Here is a 16,686-nt window from a genome sequence, read left to right on the forward strand (position 1 = left end):
AGGTGACCAGAAACATCATTGACAGGGCACCACGTTGGACGGTGTGCTAATGGGGTGGGGTGCACAGTGCCCTCCCTGAGCTTCTGAGCAGGCACGAAGTGAGCATGAGCCTTTGGGGCCAGTACTTTTCCACCTGGCCTGAATGGTTTCAAGGAGCCCAGGCAAAGCCTAGGAAACTGATCAATCCTGGCCCCTTGCCGTTAATGAGCAGGTGACCTTGTTAAAGCTCATCACCTCCCCGGCCTGACTCTGCTTATCACGTGGGTCCCCGAAGGTGCCCCTTAGGTGTCTTGGGCCTCTTGCAGAGCTGGCAGCTGAACCCCAAATCCTGGGTAGGTGGGTGTCCCCGGGAGATGGGGCTCCACAGCCTGACTGCTTCACCATCTGGGTCGGGAGCAAAGGATGCTCACATCCAGCCCCATGAGGTGTCATGCCCACCAAGAGCTGTTGAGAGAGGAAAAGGAAGACAGGGCACGTGGTCTTCTCTGCTTGGGCAACCCCCTCTGCCTGTCCCTCCACCGATGGGCCCCTCCTCAGGACGCCTCCCCTGGGCCTCAGCACATGCTGTTCAGATCTCTGCTCCAGCACCCCCAGGTATACATGCCTCACATGGCTCATGCTCCTGGGGCTGGGGCCAGGTCCTACATTGTCTCTGATGTGGACACAGGGCCTGGCACCTGACATGCGCTCGAGAAACATTTGTTAAAGAGAATTATCCTGAGGACACTGTGGGGAGGGGGTGTTTGGGGAGCTGGCACCTGACTGGGTTCTGCAAGCATACGGAGCCCCCGGCTGTCGTCCTCTGGTGGAGTGGGGAAGGGAATGTGGAGGGACCATCTCTGCAGAGGACGGCGTGTCCCCCCTGACTCAGGGGCTCAGCACAGACCTAACTGAACAAACGAGAGCGAATGCCTTGTCATCCCCTGCAGGGGAGGAGCCGAGGTTGTGGGGTTGGAATAAACAGGGGCTCCTGGTGGGAGGAGCTGACTTGTATGGACGCTGGCAGGGGGTTTGTGGGGAGAGGAGTTTAAGTTGGCAGCTGTGGTTGCTGGGACAGGGTCTTCGAGCCCTTCTCCAGGGAGGTGGGCTGAGCAGATGTAGTGATTCTGGAGGAAGCCATGGGGTGTGGTCACGCCCTTCCACATCCCTGTTCATGCCCCTGGAACCGGGGGCCTGGGGAGGTCCAGCAGAGGGAGATGACCCAGCAGCTCCAGCCGGACGGGGTGCCAGATGGCAGAAGGGCACCACCCGTCCTCTGGCTGAGCTGCTGCTTCCAGGTTACCAGAGGCAACCTTGTCCCAGATGAAAACCTGTGTGTAAGGGACCCGGCAGGAAGGGGCAGGCAGATCCCCTGGTCCAGTCCAAGACTCCGAGCCTGTGCGGTCCCCAGAGTGGGGAACAGGTGACCAGTGGCTTGGAGGAGCTCGTGGCCTCAGCTGGCCCTGGGTGCCAGGAGCTCAGTCAGCACTGTAAGACTGCACTCTTCTGAGGCGGGAGGTTTGGGGCCCTTCGGTCCAGGCAAACGTGGAGCCACACTGAGGACTGCAGCAGCATCCACGGCCTTTGTGAAAGTTAGAGAAAAGCTCCCTCTCCAGGCAGCCACAGCCCTGTGGGAGCACATCTGTGGCTACATGACAAAAGTTGCCCCTTCCTCCTGGCAGGTCACCCAGGCTGGGTTCATGGGAGCCCATGCTGACCTCAGCCCTACCTGCCCCTCCCTGGATTGCCTTGTGCAGTGAGAAACCTACACCACTGTCCAGGGCCATCCTGCTCACTTCCTTTCTGAGAGTCTGTGCTCAGCTCTCTGTACTTTTACAGTTCATCCTGGGCTATAAGGAACTGGGGCAGTTGGTTGGGCAGGTGGGTTTCTTGGAGCCCAGACTCTGAAGGGCTCTTCTCTCAGTAACTTAGGGGTGCCGCCAGGCCGGGGGAGCTGCCCTCTCACCATACCCCTGCCCTTTGACCTCATCTACACCGACTACCATGGCCTGCAGCAGATGAAGCAGCACATGGGACTCTCCTTCAAGAAGTACCGGTGAGAGCGTGGCCGGAGGGTGGTAACGTGGTCCGCATGCCAGGGAGAAGGCTCCTCCTTCATGCCTGCCCCCACGTCCCCACTCTGCCAGCTGGGCCCAAGGGGGAGAACATACTGTCCTGCATTCTGCCCTCTGCCCTTCCCCTCCCCTGCCACTTCCATGTCTGCCTCCCAGCCCAGGGAGGTGCTCCATCGAGCCTCTGCTGCATGGAGGTAGGGGGCAGGGGTCCAGGGTAATCCACGTGGAGTGGGGCCGAGGAACTGGAGAGAGGGGTATAAGGGAACAGGACAGTAACCAGGGCTGTGACCCTGCTGTGGGGACCGCGGGGTGGGGAGGGTTGCCCAGCACTCCCCTCCCCTCCTCCATCCCACCCCATCTCCGTCTGGAGGAAGGCCAGGGCCATTGCTCCCTGTCTCACTGCAGCCAGCGGGATGTGGGGCTTCATTTGGCACAGAGAGCCCTGCTATTTATTACGTGTGCTCCAGTCCCACTGACGATCCCACATGATTTTATTAGGGAAGAAAGTGACAGGCAGTGTTATTGCTTTTATTATTAATGCGAGTTCTCTATGCACTCGGCACTCTCTCTCCCACCCGGGCCCTTCCCCTAGGGGAACAGTGCCGACCTCAGCACTCTGCAGACAATTCTGCATCACCAGGAAGGACGCTGGGGTGAGGAGCTCCTTGCAGGGCCTCTGAGTCTTAGTGCCTTTTTCCGGGTGCCTCTTCCAGGGCGTAGAGTGGGCGGAGGCAGAGGGCTCTGGCGTTCTAGCCCATTTAGAGTGGCCTTGGAGTTCGTCTGGCCCTGTGGTTGGCTGATCCACAGGGACAAGGCCTCTCTGGGTTTTGAACTTGGGCCTCCAACCCTGGAGGCAGCAGAGGGAGAAGGACGCTGTGGGGCACAGCCTCTGCCCAGCTGCACGGTCTACCCCTGCAGGGACGAGCCTTGCAGAGGAGGCTCAGAGGCGCTGCCCTCCCAAAGACAGCCCGTGCACAGTGGGGGGACCCTGCCTGTTGCATCCTGGCCCTCTAGGCCGGGCACATCCAGGGCTGTCAGGCTCCCGAGGAGAGGGGCTATGGACTCCCTACCCAGGCAGGGGCAAATTGTATAGATGACCCTGGGCACTACAGAGGGGGACCCCCCTCTCCAAGCAGTGCCTCCCTTCTGGGTGGCAGTAACGGCTACAGTTCCTGAGTACTAACCCGGACCATGGGCCAGGAGCTTCCCTACAACCCTGAGACAACTGGGCTGTTGTTTTTCCCACCTGACAGATGGGGCAGCGCAGAGAGGAGAAGGCACTTGCCTGTGGTCACACAGCGAGGCGGTGTCTGAGCCCAAGTGCTAATACACACTGCGCTACTCTGACCCAGCCACTGGCTGGCGGCAGCGCTCGTGGCTGGGGCAGCTCCAGCCCAGGGACACGCAGGGAGGTTGCCGACCCTGGTTCTTGGTCCCCGGGGTGGGGCAGGTGCCGAATCAGGGTCATCGATACCTTCGGGACGGAACCCGCTTACAACCACGAGGCGTACGCCACGCTGCACGGCTACCGGACCAACTGGGGCTACTGGAACCTCAACCCCAAGCAGTTCATGACCATGTTCCGTGAGTGCCCACAGGGCGGGGCTGGGGTCGGGGTCAAGGGGTCCTCCTCGTGGTTCTCAGAGGTGACACGAGAGGCGGTCAGGGTCTTGCTTCTCCCTCTCTTTCCTTCTCCGGCCAGTGGGGTTGGTGGGACCCACGAAGCATCGCCTTCTCCCGCTCTGCAAGCGTGTGAACCTGGCAGGAAGCCTCTGGTGCTATTTGGGGAGCAGGAAGCATGGAGCAGGTGTCTGGGGTGGGGTGACCTCCCCAACTCCAATGGGTGTCGCCTTCACCCTCCAGGAGGGTGGTTGAGCACACAGTTCCAGAACGCAGGGGGCTCCGCAGCCTTCCAGAAAGACAGGCATTCCAGATTAGGCTGGAGAACTTCCCTGGATGGAAAGAACAGGCAGGCAGAGGGAACAGATGCAGTAAGAGGGATGCAGAAGGAACTGGAAGGTTCTGGAAATGCAGGAGCGGGCTTGGCTCCCAGGGCTCCAGGCAAGGAACGTGAGTGGAGCTGGGCTTCAGCTGTTTGTTCGTTTGAGACAGGTCTCGCTCTGTTGCCCAGGATGGAGTGCAGTGATGTGATCCCCTCGGCTCACTGCAGCCTCGACCTCCTGGGCTCAAGTGATCCTTCTGCCTCAGCCTCCCGAGTAGCTGGCATTACAGCCATCCACCACCACCCCTGGCTAATTTTTATATTTTTTTGTAGAGACAGGGTTTCACCATGTTGCCTGGGCTGGCCTCGAATTCCAGAGCTCAAGCAAGCTGCCCTTGTAGGCCTCCCAAAGTGCCGGGATTATGGGCATGAGCCACCGCGCCCGGGGCTTCAGCTGTTTTTAATGAGACTCTGAAATGTATACACACACTGACCTACCCTATGAAACACAGCTCCCTGAAAACAGTTTCACTTTTTCTTGACAATCGGGGGTCAGTTCTCTGCCCCCCGGGCGTGTGGGCCTGCTCTTCCCCACGCAGAGGTGTGCGGAGCTGTGTCTCCTCCTCGTGCCTGGCCGCGCCGTGCTCTTCCACCTTGTCGGGAGGCTCCCGGCTGTCACTTTTAATTGTTGTCAGCACATCTGCCTCCAGCAGCATCTCGAGGGTGGCTCTTTGAAGGCTCCGGGCCAGAAAGCTAGATAAGCACCCTTGTTAGGATTGCATCTATTAAATTAAGAGCAACGTAGACTCTGAGCGGAGTCCTGAGGGACTTGCTTGTGAGTAAAGCGTATGGTTTTTATTTAGCCTGTCAAATTCGTGGCATCTCTTTTGGGTGCTTGGCATATTCTTTTTTCTGATTCTCCAGACTCTGGGATGTATTAGGGACAGATGCGATTTTTGAATAAATAAGCAACGGCTTCATTGAATCCCAGAAGGTTGGGAAAGTGAGAAGGCCCCTGGGGCTCATGCAGTCCAGATGAGAAAACTGAGGCTCAGAGAGGGAGAACGTGTAGCCTGAGGTCACACAGCTCAGTGGGGACCAGACTCCTTCCGCAGGGCCCCTTTCAAGATTGTATGAGACTTCTCAGCTTGGGGTAGAGTGAACACAGGGAGCAGATTTCCGGAGAGAAAGGAAATGGGGAGTGGAAATAGAGGTGGGGAGGAAATGGTGGTGCTCAAAGCTGTGGAAGTGGAAAAGCTATGGAGTTGAGAGGCTTGGGTAATTAGTTCACTTAGAAGGGAAGCAGTGAGGCCAGGCACAGTGGCTCACACCTGTAATCCCAACACTTTGGGAGGCTGAGGCGAGCGGATCATGAGGTCAGGAGTTCGAGACCAGCCTGGCCAACATGGTGAAACCCCCATCTCTACTAAAAATACAAAAATTAGCCAGACATGGTGGTGCACACCATAATCTCAGCTACTCGGGAGACTGAGGCAGGACAATAGCTTGAATCCAGGAGGCGGAGGTTGCAGTGAGCCGAGATTGAGCCGCTGCACTCCAGCCTGGCACCTGGTGACAGAGCAAGACTGTGTCTCAAAAAAAAGAAAGAAAGGAAAAGAAAAAAAAGAGGTTTCTGCAATAACCTGCTCTGAGAAAATTAGGACTTGTCTCAGGTTGCAGACCACTGGATGTCGATTTCCAGACCTGGCGAACTCCTACTCATCCTCCAAAACCCCAGGTCAGATGTCTCCTCTTTTTGCCATCACTTTCACTGATCCCCCTCATCTCCTAGTCCGGGCAGAATGTATTGCCTCTTTGCCTCTATTTTTATAATTTTTAAACTGAACTCTGTTAAAGCATATGTTGAAGTGTGCTAGAGTTGTTTGCTTATACATTTATTTCCCCTGATAGATTACGAGCCACTTAAAAAGGGGCTGCTAATTGGTTTATCTTAATCTCTCTGGAGCCAACCTAGGTCCTCAGAGAACATTAAATTGATTGAATAAATCAAAGAAAGTGAGGACAAAAGGGAAGAGGGTGGCTGGCCGGTTTTAATGACACTGAGTGCAGGAAGGAAGTCACCAGCCGGCCTGTTCCCATCTAGCTGGCTGATTTCCCCAGGGAGCTTACCTGGGGGGCTGCCACCTCTCCTGGCCTTACCCTCTCTCTGCCCCCAGGAGCTCTTGGCTTAATGGTCCTGTTATTTTAATTGGTTGCAATACTTCCCTGTCCCCTCCTACTGGTTTAGCTAATTGTGTTCTAAATCTGTCCCTTCTGGTAGAGTTGGAGTGAAGGCAGTTTAGTGAAGGATTCTTCAGCTGCAAAGTGTGGTGGAACAGGAGAGAGGGCTGGGGGGCAGCCTCAGAGGAGCCGGAGGGAAGGGGGAGGGTGGATGCTGGATGGGTAAACAGGTCGGGCAGGGGCTGCTTTGCCTGATGTGGGCAGAGCCTCCTGAGGCGGGGGAGCTGTCCTGGCCCTGACCACCCACAGAAAGAACTCCAGGCCTCCGGGGCTCCTCCTGACCCTCCTGAAGCTCTAGAGAGATCATTTTGTTCCGTAGCTGGATTTTCAGGCCCAAGAATCTGTGAGCTTTGGGGGCACTTACACAGGAAACCGTCATCTCTTCTAAGCTGTCCCAGATGCCGATTACTACGTCTTGTGGGCCTTGAGGGGTGGGTGGAAATACTACATTAGATCTACACATTTGATTAAAACATGCATCCCAACTGGAGAAACATTCAAACGTGGGAAATGTGTATTCGAAATGAAGAGACAGGATATTTAGAATCAAGGCTGTTGCAGGAATCAAGGCTGGGTGGCTGCTCCCAGCCTCCTCACTCGCCACAGCCCCTCCCATGCAGGCAGGTAGATTAAATATAATTGGATTCAATACATGGCTTCTTCGGGATCCTGGTGCGCAGAAGGCAGGGCTCCTGTGGCTTGCAGATTCTCAGCTCTCATGCTTCTCTCCTCCCCTCCCTGGCGGATGGAGCTTAGCAGTCACTGCGCTGCACAGACGGCCATGGCATTGGAACACGAGATCAAACAGGTTCCCTAGCCCTGGTGGGTGGGGTCCTGGGGACAAATGAGTCAAATGGCAAGGAAGTCCCAGAGCCATCCCTGCTTTAACAGAGACCTAACCGCCGCAGATGGGGCCACAAAGGGAGGCACAGTGCACCCCAGAGAAGGCTTCTGGGAGGAGTTGTCATGTGAGAGGGGCCCCGAAGGCTGAGTAGGATTTCCTCATCCAAGACCAGGGAGGAGGGCAGTGCAGGCTGAGGCTCGGAGCTGGGAGAGGGAGGCTGCCTCCTCCATCTCATCCGTCTTTGTCCAGCATTCATTCAACCAGCCCAGGCTCTGTTTCAGGTGCTGGGGGCACACAAGTGAACAAAACAGAACCATTGCCCACAGGGGGCTTATATTCTGACAATTATTATTATTATTATTTTTGGAGATGGAGTCTTGCTCTGTCGCCCAGGCTGGAGTGTAGTGGCGTGTTCTCGGCTCACTGAAACCTCCACCTCCCGGGTTCAAGCGATTCTTGTGCCTCAGCCTCCTGAGCAGCTGGGATTACAGCTGTGTGCCGCCACACCTGGCTAATGTTTGTATTTTTAGTAGAGACGGGGTTTCGCCATGTTGGTCAGGCTGGTCTTGAACTCCTGACCTCAGGCGATCCACCCACCTCAGCCTCCCGAAGTGCTGGGATTACAGGTGTGAGTCACTGTGCCCTCCTATTCTGACAATTATACATGAACAGATAAGTGTATAATCTAACGTCTGGTCGGTAAGTGCTGTGATGAAAAATAAAGCTGTTGAGGAGACAGCGAGTGACCAGGGTCCGGACAGACCTCTCGCCGGCTCATGGGCACAGGTCTGTCGGGGGAGGGGCTGCGTCCGGCAGGGCTCTGGGTGGGCTGGATGGTCACAGATGCAGTGGAAGGGGAAAGAAGGCAGAGCCTGGAGATTGTCGGGCGGACTTTGGCGTGTGGGGTTTTGTGTGGAGGAGGAAGCTGATAGGGCCTAGATTCCAAAGGATCATTTCAGAGAAAAGATTGTCCTGAGAGAGCCACCGGAACGGGGAGGCAGCTGTCAGGGTGGTCCCAGCGAGAGCCGACGTGGCCTGGGCCGGGGTGCAGTCATGGAGAAGGCAGGGAAAGTTCCTCCTGGGATGACGGACGCTGCCGATGGGCGCAGGAGTCAGAGGCGCAGCCAAAGCTTGGGGCTCCAGGGACTGAGGAGGGCAGAGTCTCTGCTGTGTCGCCCAGAGCCTCGGCCTCAGTTTCCTTACCTGAAAACAAACAGGGGGACTTGATGACCTCTTAGGTTGCTGCTGCTCCTTCCTTCTTTCTTCTTCCTCCTCCTCCTCCCCTCCCTCCTCCTTCTCTTCTTTTTCATCTTGTCTTCTCCTTCTCCGTCTTTTCCTTCCTCTTATCCCTCCTCCTCTTCTTTCTTTCTCTCCTCCTCCCCCTCCCCTTCCCCTCCCCATCTTCCTCTTCCTCCTCCTCCCCTTCCTCCTCCTCCCCTTCCTCCTCCTCCCCTTCCTCCTCCTCCTCCCCTTCTTCCTCCTCCCCTTCCTCCTCCTCCCCTCCTCCTCCCCTTCCTCCTCCCCTTCCTCCTCCCCTTCCTCCTCCTCCTCCCCTTCCTCCTCCTCCCCTTCCTCCTCCTCCTCCCCTTCCTCCTCCTCCCCTTCCTCCTCCTCCTCCCCTTCCTCCTCCTCCCCTTCCTCCTCCTCCTCCCCTTCCTCCTCCCCTTCCTCCTCCCCTTCCTCCTCCCCTTCCTCCTCCTCCTCCCCTTCCTCCTCCTCCCCTTCCTCCTCCTCCTCCCCTTCCTCCTCCCCTTCCTCCTCCTCCTCCCCTTCCTCCTCCTCCTCCCCTTCCTCCTCCTCCCCTTCCTCCTCCTCCTCCCCTTCCTCCTCCCCTTCCTCCTCCTCCTCCCCTTCCTCCTCCTCCCCTTCCTCCTCCTCCTCCCCTTCCTCCTCCTCCTCCCCTTCCTCCTCCCCTTCCTCCTCCCCTTCCTCCTCCCCTTCCTCCTCCTCCTCCCCTTCCTCCTCCTCCTCCCCTTCCTCCTCCTCCTCCCCTTCCTCCTCCCCTTCCTCCTCCTCCTCCCCTTCCTCCTCCTCCTCCCCTTCCTCCTCCTCCCCTTCCTCCTCCTCCTCCCCTTCCTCCTCCTCCCCTTCCTCCTCCTCCCCTTCCTCCTCCTCCCCTTCCTCCTCCTCCTCCCCTTCCTCCTCCCCTTCCTCCTCCTCCCCTCCCTCCTTCTTTTCTTCTTTTTCATCTTCTTTGTCTTCTCCTTCTCCGTCTTCTCCTTCCTCTTATCCCTCCTCCTCCTCTTCTTTCTCTCCTCCTCCCCCTCTCCTTCTCCTCCCCCATCTTCCTCCTCCTCTTCCTCTTCTTCTTCATCATCATCATCTTCTTCCTTCTCCTTCTTTTTTCTTCTTGCACAGGGTCTCACTCTGTGCCCAGGCTGGAGCACACTGGTGCCGTCATAGCTCACGGCAGCCTTGAACTGGTGTGCTCAGGCGATTCTCCCACCTGGGCTTCTCAAGTTTCTGGCACTACAGGAGCATGCCACTACGCCTGGCTAATTTTTGCATTTTTAAATAGAGACAGGGTCTCACTATGTTGCCGGGCTGACCTCAAACTCCTGGGCTCAAGGGATCCTCCCACCTCAGCCTCCCAAAGTGCTGGAATTATAGGCATGAGTCACCATGCCAGGCCTCGGTTTCCTTCTGCTCTGAGCTTTGTGGCAGTCTCTGGGAAGGGGCCACCCAGGCCAGGGCACTGATTACACTCTCCCCAGCCTACTCCTAAGGCCCGCCCCCTTTCCCACCCTTGCCAGAAGAGGACGGATCTCTTGGGCAGCGCAGTCCAGGGGGCCAGGGGCGGCCATTGCTTGTTTGGTGACCCAGTTCCTTTTGCGCGGTTGGGCTTAGCTCACACCCCCGACAACTCCTTCATGGGCTTCGTGTCCGAGGAGCTCAACGAGACGGAGAAGCAGCTCATCAAAGGCGGCAAAGCCAGCAACATGGCCGTGGTGTACGGCAAGGAGGCGAGCATCTGGAAGGTGAGCCCCGCCCCTGCTCGCAGGAAGCACCCGCCCGCCCAGCACAGCACGCCCGCTCCTCCCCGGGTCCCTCCTCCTTCCAGGATGCGGCACCCACCTCCCGCCCCTGCATGCTGGAAATGTCTCCCAGGAACAGTTCACGACAAAACGTTCCTGCCATTTAAAGACACCCAGCCTGGAGGCTGACAGCTTGTCCTCCTGTAATAAATGATTCCTTCATTGAGGACTGTGACTAAATCTTCCACCCTCCCAAGGAACAGATCAATAAACAATGTAAACCCAGCAAGGGTGTGGTCGGTTGGCGGGGCCGTGGGGGCAGGTCAGGCTAGACTTGGGGGTTCTGTGGGATGAGAGGCAGAGAGAAGCAGGAGAGGCTTAGAGACTAGAACCCCATCTTCAGGGTTGGGAGTCCCCAGAGAGGAGCTGCCTGCGTGTGGTGTTGTCTGCGAATCGTCACTAACCTCTCTTTCTCTCTGTTCCCTGTGCTCCCCCTGGCCACGAGGCAGCTCCAGGTATGGAAACCGCTTGCCGCCTGCCCCCTCTGCCTTCTGCTGCCTTCCCCTCTCCAGCAGCTGCTCCAGGGGTCTCTCCTCACGATATTCCCCTGACTCAGGCTCTCTGGAGCTGTGGCTCCTGTGGATGGGCCAAGGTGGGGAGGAGGGTGACGGGGACAGCAGAGTCCAGGAGCCATCTTCCCTGGCTCCTCTGAGGGGAGGCAGGTCCCTGGAGGTCAAGGTCCGGCTTGGCATGGCCACCGGGTGGCTCCTGGGGAGTGAGAAGGACCAGCGTTGGATGGGTCATCGCAGCAGGCAGGTGGCATGAGGTCAAGGTTAATAATGAGGAGACGGTCAGGGGAAGCCCCTTCACCTTACATCAGGCCTGTTAAGCGATCGCTGTATTTAACCACTCTCACAACTGCAGTGGTGAGGATTAGATCCAGCTGTCGCAGGAAAACTCCAAAGGTAATTGTGGTTTAAACAAGTTGGAAGTATATTTTCTTTCCTGCTTGCAAATTCCAGAGGTTGGGAAGGCTGGTGTGGCGTTCCCCAGGGTCTTCTTACCTTGACCCGCTGTGTTTAGTTTCCACCCCAGCCTTGCCTCAGGGTTCAAGTGGGCCACAGCCATTCAAGTCATTCCCTCTGCATCCCAGCCAGCAAGGAGAAGGAAGGGGCAGTGCAGGACACCATGTTTAGGGTCATTCTTTCCCATGCTGCTTGTCAGCTCCATCTTGGCACAGGGCCATACCGACTTCCGGGGGACGCTGGGTGGCTTTATTTCCAGGCAGCTCAGTTCAGTGTGCCCACCCCAGTTCCGGGTTCTATGACTGAGGAGGGAGGAGAGGATGAAGACTCGGGGAGGGGGCGGGGAATCTCACAGTCTGGGCTGCATCCACCCAAGAGGCTACTGTTCACTGAGGGCTTGCTGTGTGCCAGGCATTGTGTGAAGGGCTCACATGCGCCTCTTATTTAACCTTCACACCATGAGGTGTGTACTGCGAGTGATCACGCCCACTCTGCACATGAGGACCCCAGGGCGCAGTGAGTTGGAAGGTGACCCATAGCTGGTAAGCGCAGAGCTCATGTTCCAGCCTGCATCAATCTAAGTCCAGAGCCAGAGTGCTTGACCTTAACTCTACACTCTCCCCAGCGTTACGAAGCCTTGGAGAATGGCAGAGAGAAGGCTTAGGAGCAGGAATCAAGGTCCAAGACCTCTGCTGAGATATCAGAGCTCTCTGTGGGGTGTGAGGGAGCACTGGGAGGCAAGGCTCCCCATGCTGATCGCCACAGCTGCAGAGAAGCCTGGGAGGATGTAGGCACTGGGTGTTGGGGAAGAGGGCAGAGTCGGAGGGTCGTGGAACGCACGGAATCTACTTTTATCAGAAAATGCTATTAAGAAACTGGCCCAAGAGTATGAGAGTTATGAAGTCTGGGAAGAGAAAGGTTTTATCTCTAGCGCTGGAACTTCTGTGATAGCCCGAGGCAACCCTGTTCAGCTAGAGACCTCAAAGAAGCTGCTTCCAAAAAAAGACATCTTTGCTCTGGTATTTGTAACCAAAGGAAGTCAGAGGTGGCTGGATGAAGAGAAAAATGAAAGTAGCATCCTGGGAGAGATGCTGTCCAGAGTTCAGGGGACCAGGTGGCTGAGAAGCAGAGGAGGAAGGAGGGAAGATGGGAGGTGATTTATCATCCTTACGGGGAGAGGGAGCTGGGGACCCAGGGTGAGGTGTTGGGTGATTTTTGTGCTAAGCAGGTCTGTCTTACTCTGCATTCCCCAGAAAGTGGAGCCTGAGGCTAAGGCTTGGGTGCTATTTTAGTAGATTGTAGTCCCAGGAAGCGGGGAGGGGTGGGGGTGAGGGACCAAGGGAATCAAGCAGGAAGGAGGGAAAGGCAGCTGGTTCAGGCCCAGGGCAAACCCACCCTCATCCCTGGAGGAAATGTTCCAGACTCTCAGAGAGTCATCTGAGTGAGCTAGGGTGGAACTTTTCAATCTGTAGGTGGCAACCCATGGGAAAGTTGTGAAAGCAACTCAGGGAGTCTTGACTAGCCTTTTTGGTGCGTGTACAATTTTTTGTAGAAGCATATGCTTTCATTTCTCCTTGGGTAAATGCCTAAGAATATAATGGCTGTTTAATACTGTAGAAGAATGTTTAACTTATTTTTTAAGTTGTCATGCCATTTTATAGTCCTACCAGCAATGTAGGAGGCTTTAAATTCTTTCACAAATTCATCAGTGCTTGGCATGGTCAGCCTTGTAAATTTCAGCCATTCTAACAGGCATGGAATGGTGTCTTCTTGTGGTTTAAGTTGACATTTTCCTAATGACTCACGATGAAGACATTTTTGTGTGTTTCTCTGTCTTCCATATATCTTTTCTGGTGATGTGTCGTTTTAAAAACTTTTGCCTGTTGGAAATAGTAGGTTGTTTATTTTCTTACTATGGAGTTTTTAGAGTTCTTTATATATTCTGGATCTAGGTCTTGTATCAAATATATGCTTTATAAATATTTTCTTCCAGTCTGTGGCTTGTCTCTCTCTGTCTCTCTACATATACGTACACACGTGTGTGTGTGTGTGTGTGTGTGTGTGTGTGTGTATGAAGAGAGAGAGAGAGAGAGAGAGAGAGAGAGGGAGAAATGGTCTCCCTATGTTGCCTACTCTGGTCACAAACTCCTGGGCTCAAGCGGTCCTCCCGCCTCAGCCTCTCAAAGTGCTGGGATTACAGGCATGAGCCACTGCACCCGGCCTTCTCTTTCTCTTAACAGTGTCTTTCAAAGAGCAAAAGTTCTTAATTTTAATGAAGTCCAGTGTTTTCTTTTATGGATTGTGCTTTTGGTATTGCATTCAAGAAATCTTAATCTAACACAAGGTCACAAAGATTTTTTCCTATTTTTTTGTATAAGTTTTATAGTTTTATAAAGTTTTATATAGTTTTATAAGTATTTAAGTCTGTGATCCATTTTGCATTAACTTCTACTTATAAGTGTAAGGTTCTTCCACATTTTTGTGTATAGATATCGTGTTTCATGACCATTTATTGATGAAACTATCCTTCCTCCACTGAAATGTTTTGCACCTTTGTCGAAAATCAATTGACCATACTGTGTGTGGGTCTATTTTGGGAGTCTTTATTCTGTTCCATTGATCTGCGTGTCTATCTTGATGTCAATACCACACTGTCTGGTCTACTGTAGCTTTATAATAAGTCTTGACATCAGTAATAGAAGTCTGCTAACTGTGTTCTTTTTCAAAGTTGTTTGTCTATTCTAGCTCCTTCTCATTTCCAAATGAGTTTTAGAATCAGCTTGTCAATTTCTACCAAAAAAAAAAGTCTACTGGGGTTTGATTGGGATTTCAATGGTTTTTTTTTTTTTTTTTTTGAGTTCTGGAAAATGAATGTGGAAAATCGTAGAATAATTTAAGGTCCAGGATGACCCTATTTCATTCCAGACAGAATTTACTTTTACTATCGGCTTGCAGCTGGGGACCCTAGCAATCTCGGATCACCTTAATCCATATAGTGATTGAGATAAAATGGATTCAGCCCCTGCAAGGACTGGTCTAGCTCTGTTTCTTCCTTTTTTCCAGGGTAGAATTCCTCCAAGTTCTAATCCCAAAGATGGAGCTTCCATCAGAGGTCCCCCACCTTCGATGAAAGAAGGGATGCAGATAAGGTGTATGCATGGGTAGATGGATGAATGGATGGGTGAGTGGAAGGATGTGTGAGAGGGATAGATGGGTGAATGGATGGATGGGTAGATGATGGGCAGATGGATGAATGGATGGGTGAGTGGGTGAGTGGAGGGATGTGTGAGAAGGACAGATGGGTGAATGGACGGATGGGTAGATGATGGGTAGGATGGGTGTGTGAGAGAGAGATGGATGAATGACCTGGACTACAGGGAGCTCCACAGCTCCTCTGAGGAGCTTAGAGGTCATTAGGGGTTCAGGGGAGGCCAAGTGGCCCGACCTGAATCAATTTAAGTATTGGTCTCCGTAGGGTTCCTTTGGAAAGAAAACAGTTCCGTGGCTAAAAGTAATCTGGAAGACTCCGCTCTAGTTCAATCTCTGCAACGCACAGATTTTGAGAGCCAGAGAGGGGAGGGGCCTTTTCCAGAGTCCCACAACCAGTTAATGGCCAACCTGACACAGGGCCCACGTCTTCTGACTTCCAGACCGAGGCGTCTCCTCCACTGACTTTGCCTCCTGTGGTTCTCATGAGGTTCCCATCTCCCTCTCTTCTTTTTCCAGGGGAAGGAGAAGTTCCTGGGCATCTTGAACAAATACATGGAGATTCATGGCACCGTGTACTACGAGAGCCAGCGGCCCCCCGAGGTGCCAGCCTTCGTGAAGAACCACGGCCTCTTACCGCAGCCCGAATTTCAGCAGCTGCTGCGCAAGGCCAAGGTGAGCTCCCATCCCCCACACCATCCTCACACCTGCCGGCTGCAGACACTGAGATCACCACCCATGCCTGCCACCCCCACTCAGGCCCCTTCCACATGTGGACACACCCCAGCATGCTCTGCTGCCCTGAGCCCCACATCTGGCCAGAGCCCAGGGGCAGAGATGAGGGTGCCCACCAGGCAGGAGATGCCCTGTAGAGCAGGGGACCTGGGCAGGGCCAGCAGAGCAGCAGAGCCGTGGCTCAGTGCTGGGGAAGTGGAGTTGGGCTCCCCCCCATCCCCTTTCAGTACCAGTCCAGCCAAATGGACTCCCGGGTCAGGCCTAGCTTTTGGAGACACTGAGCCGGGGTGGTTAGGTGGGTGGAGAGAGGGCTCCTGGCCAGAGTGCCCTTGAGCCATTACTCCTGAGTGACTGCTTCAGGGGCCCCTGACCTGTACTCCTGGAGCAGCAATTGGCACAGTAGGCAAAACGCTGACTGGGCGCTGGAGAGTCTCCAGCCAGCTTCTAGGCACTCCCCACCCTCTTTTTTATGAGACAGCTATGTCACCCACACTGGAGTGCAGTGGTGCAATCAGGGCTCACTGCAACGTTGTACTCCTAGGCTCACGCGCTCCCCTCACCTCAGCCTGCTGAGTAGCTGGAACCACTGGCATACACCACCACACCTGGCTAGTTTTTAACTTTTTTGTAGAGATGGTGTCTTCCTACTCTGTCCAGGCTAGTGTTGAGCTCCTGGGCTCAAGTGACCCTACCACCTCGGCCTCTCAAAGTGTTGGGATTACAGACCTGAGCCACTGCACCTGGCCCCAGGCCCTCTTTTGATCTCATCATAGCTTCTTTCCCAGGGGATCTTTGTGTGTGTGTGTGTGTGTGTGTGTGTCTGCGTGTGTGTGTGCCTGTGTGTATATGTGTGTATGCGTGTGTCTCTGTGTGTTTCTGTTTATATGTGCGCCTGTGTGTCTGTATCTGTGTCTGTGTGTCTGTGTATGTGTGTGTGTCTGTGTGTGTGTGTATCTGTGTGTGTGTCTGTGTGTGTCTGTGTGTGTATCTGTGTGTGTGTCTGTGTCTGTGTGTGTGTGTCTGTGTGTCTGTGTGTGTGTGTCTGTGTGTGTGTGTGTCTGTGGTGTGTGTATCTGTGTGTGTGTGTGTCTGTGTGTGTGTGTGTATGTGTGTGTTGGGGGGCAGTAGAGATGCTCACGTGCAGTGAATAACCTGAACGACCTCACAGAACAGCCCTGGATTCAGAGTCATTTATTAACTGCCTTCCAGCCCAGCCCTGTGCACTCCTAGCATAAGTTACTTGAAAAAAAAATCATTTCGGCTGGGTGAGGTGGTTCACACCTGTAATCCCAGCACTTTGGGAGGCCGAGGCAGGTGAATTACCTGAGGTCAGGAGTTTGAGAACCAGCCTGGTCAACATGGAGATCCTGTCTCTACTAAAATGCAAAATTTAGCTGGGTGTGGTGGTGGGTGCCTGTAGAACTAGCTACTCGGGAGGCTGAGGCAGGAGAATCGCTTGAATCCCCGGAGGCGGAGGTTGCAGGGAGCTGAGATCACGCCACTGCACTCCAGCCTGGGCGACAGACTGAGACTTTGTCTCAAAAAAAAAGAAAATAAAAATTTTAAAAATTTCAACTTTTATTTTCGGTTCAAGGGGTACACACGCAGGCGTGTTAACCAGGTCTATTACATAATGCTGAGGTTTGGGATATGAAGGCTCTTG

The 16,686-nt window shown here is 54.4% G+C and overlaps 1 protein-coding gene across 2 annotated transcripts in view; it reads left to right on the forward strand.

The window, feature by feature from the left end:
- MGAT5B (alpha-1,6-mannosylglycoprotein 6-beta-N-acetylglucosaminyltransferase B) overlaps positions 1-16,686 on the forward strand; it is an 84,066-nt gene that overhangs the window by 56,469 nt on the left and 10,911 nt on the right. For both annotated transcript variants that reach the window (XM_074389005.1, XM_074389004.1), the window contains 4 exons: positions 1,904-2,035; positions 3,505-3,638; positions 9,929-10,059; positions 14,808-14,963. In XM_074389005.1, the coding sequence (XP_074245106.1) occupies positions 1,904-2,035; positions 3,505-3,638; positions 9,929-10,059; positions 14,808-14,963 (553 nt within the window). The remainder of the gene's footprint in view (positions 1-1,903; positions 2,036-3,504; positions 3,639-9,928; positions 10,060-14,807; positions 14,964-16,686) is intronic.

This window comes from Saimiri boliviensis, chromosome 17 (genome assembly GCF_048565385.1).
Source record: "Saimiri boliviensis isolate mSaiBol1 chromosome 17, mSaiBol1.pri, whole genome shotgun sequence".
In the NCBI taxonomy this organism is placed as follows: Eukaryota; Metazoa; Chordata; class Mammalia; order Primates; family Cebidae; genus Saimiri; species Saimiri boliviensis.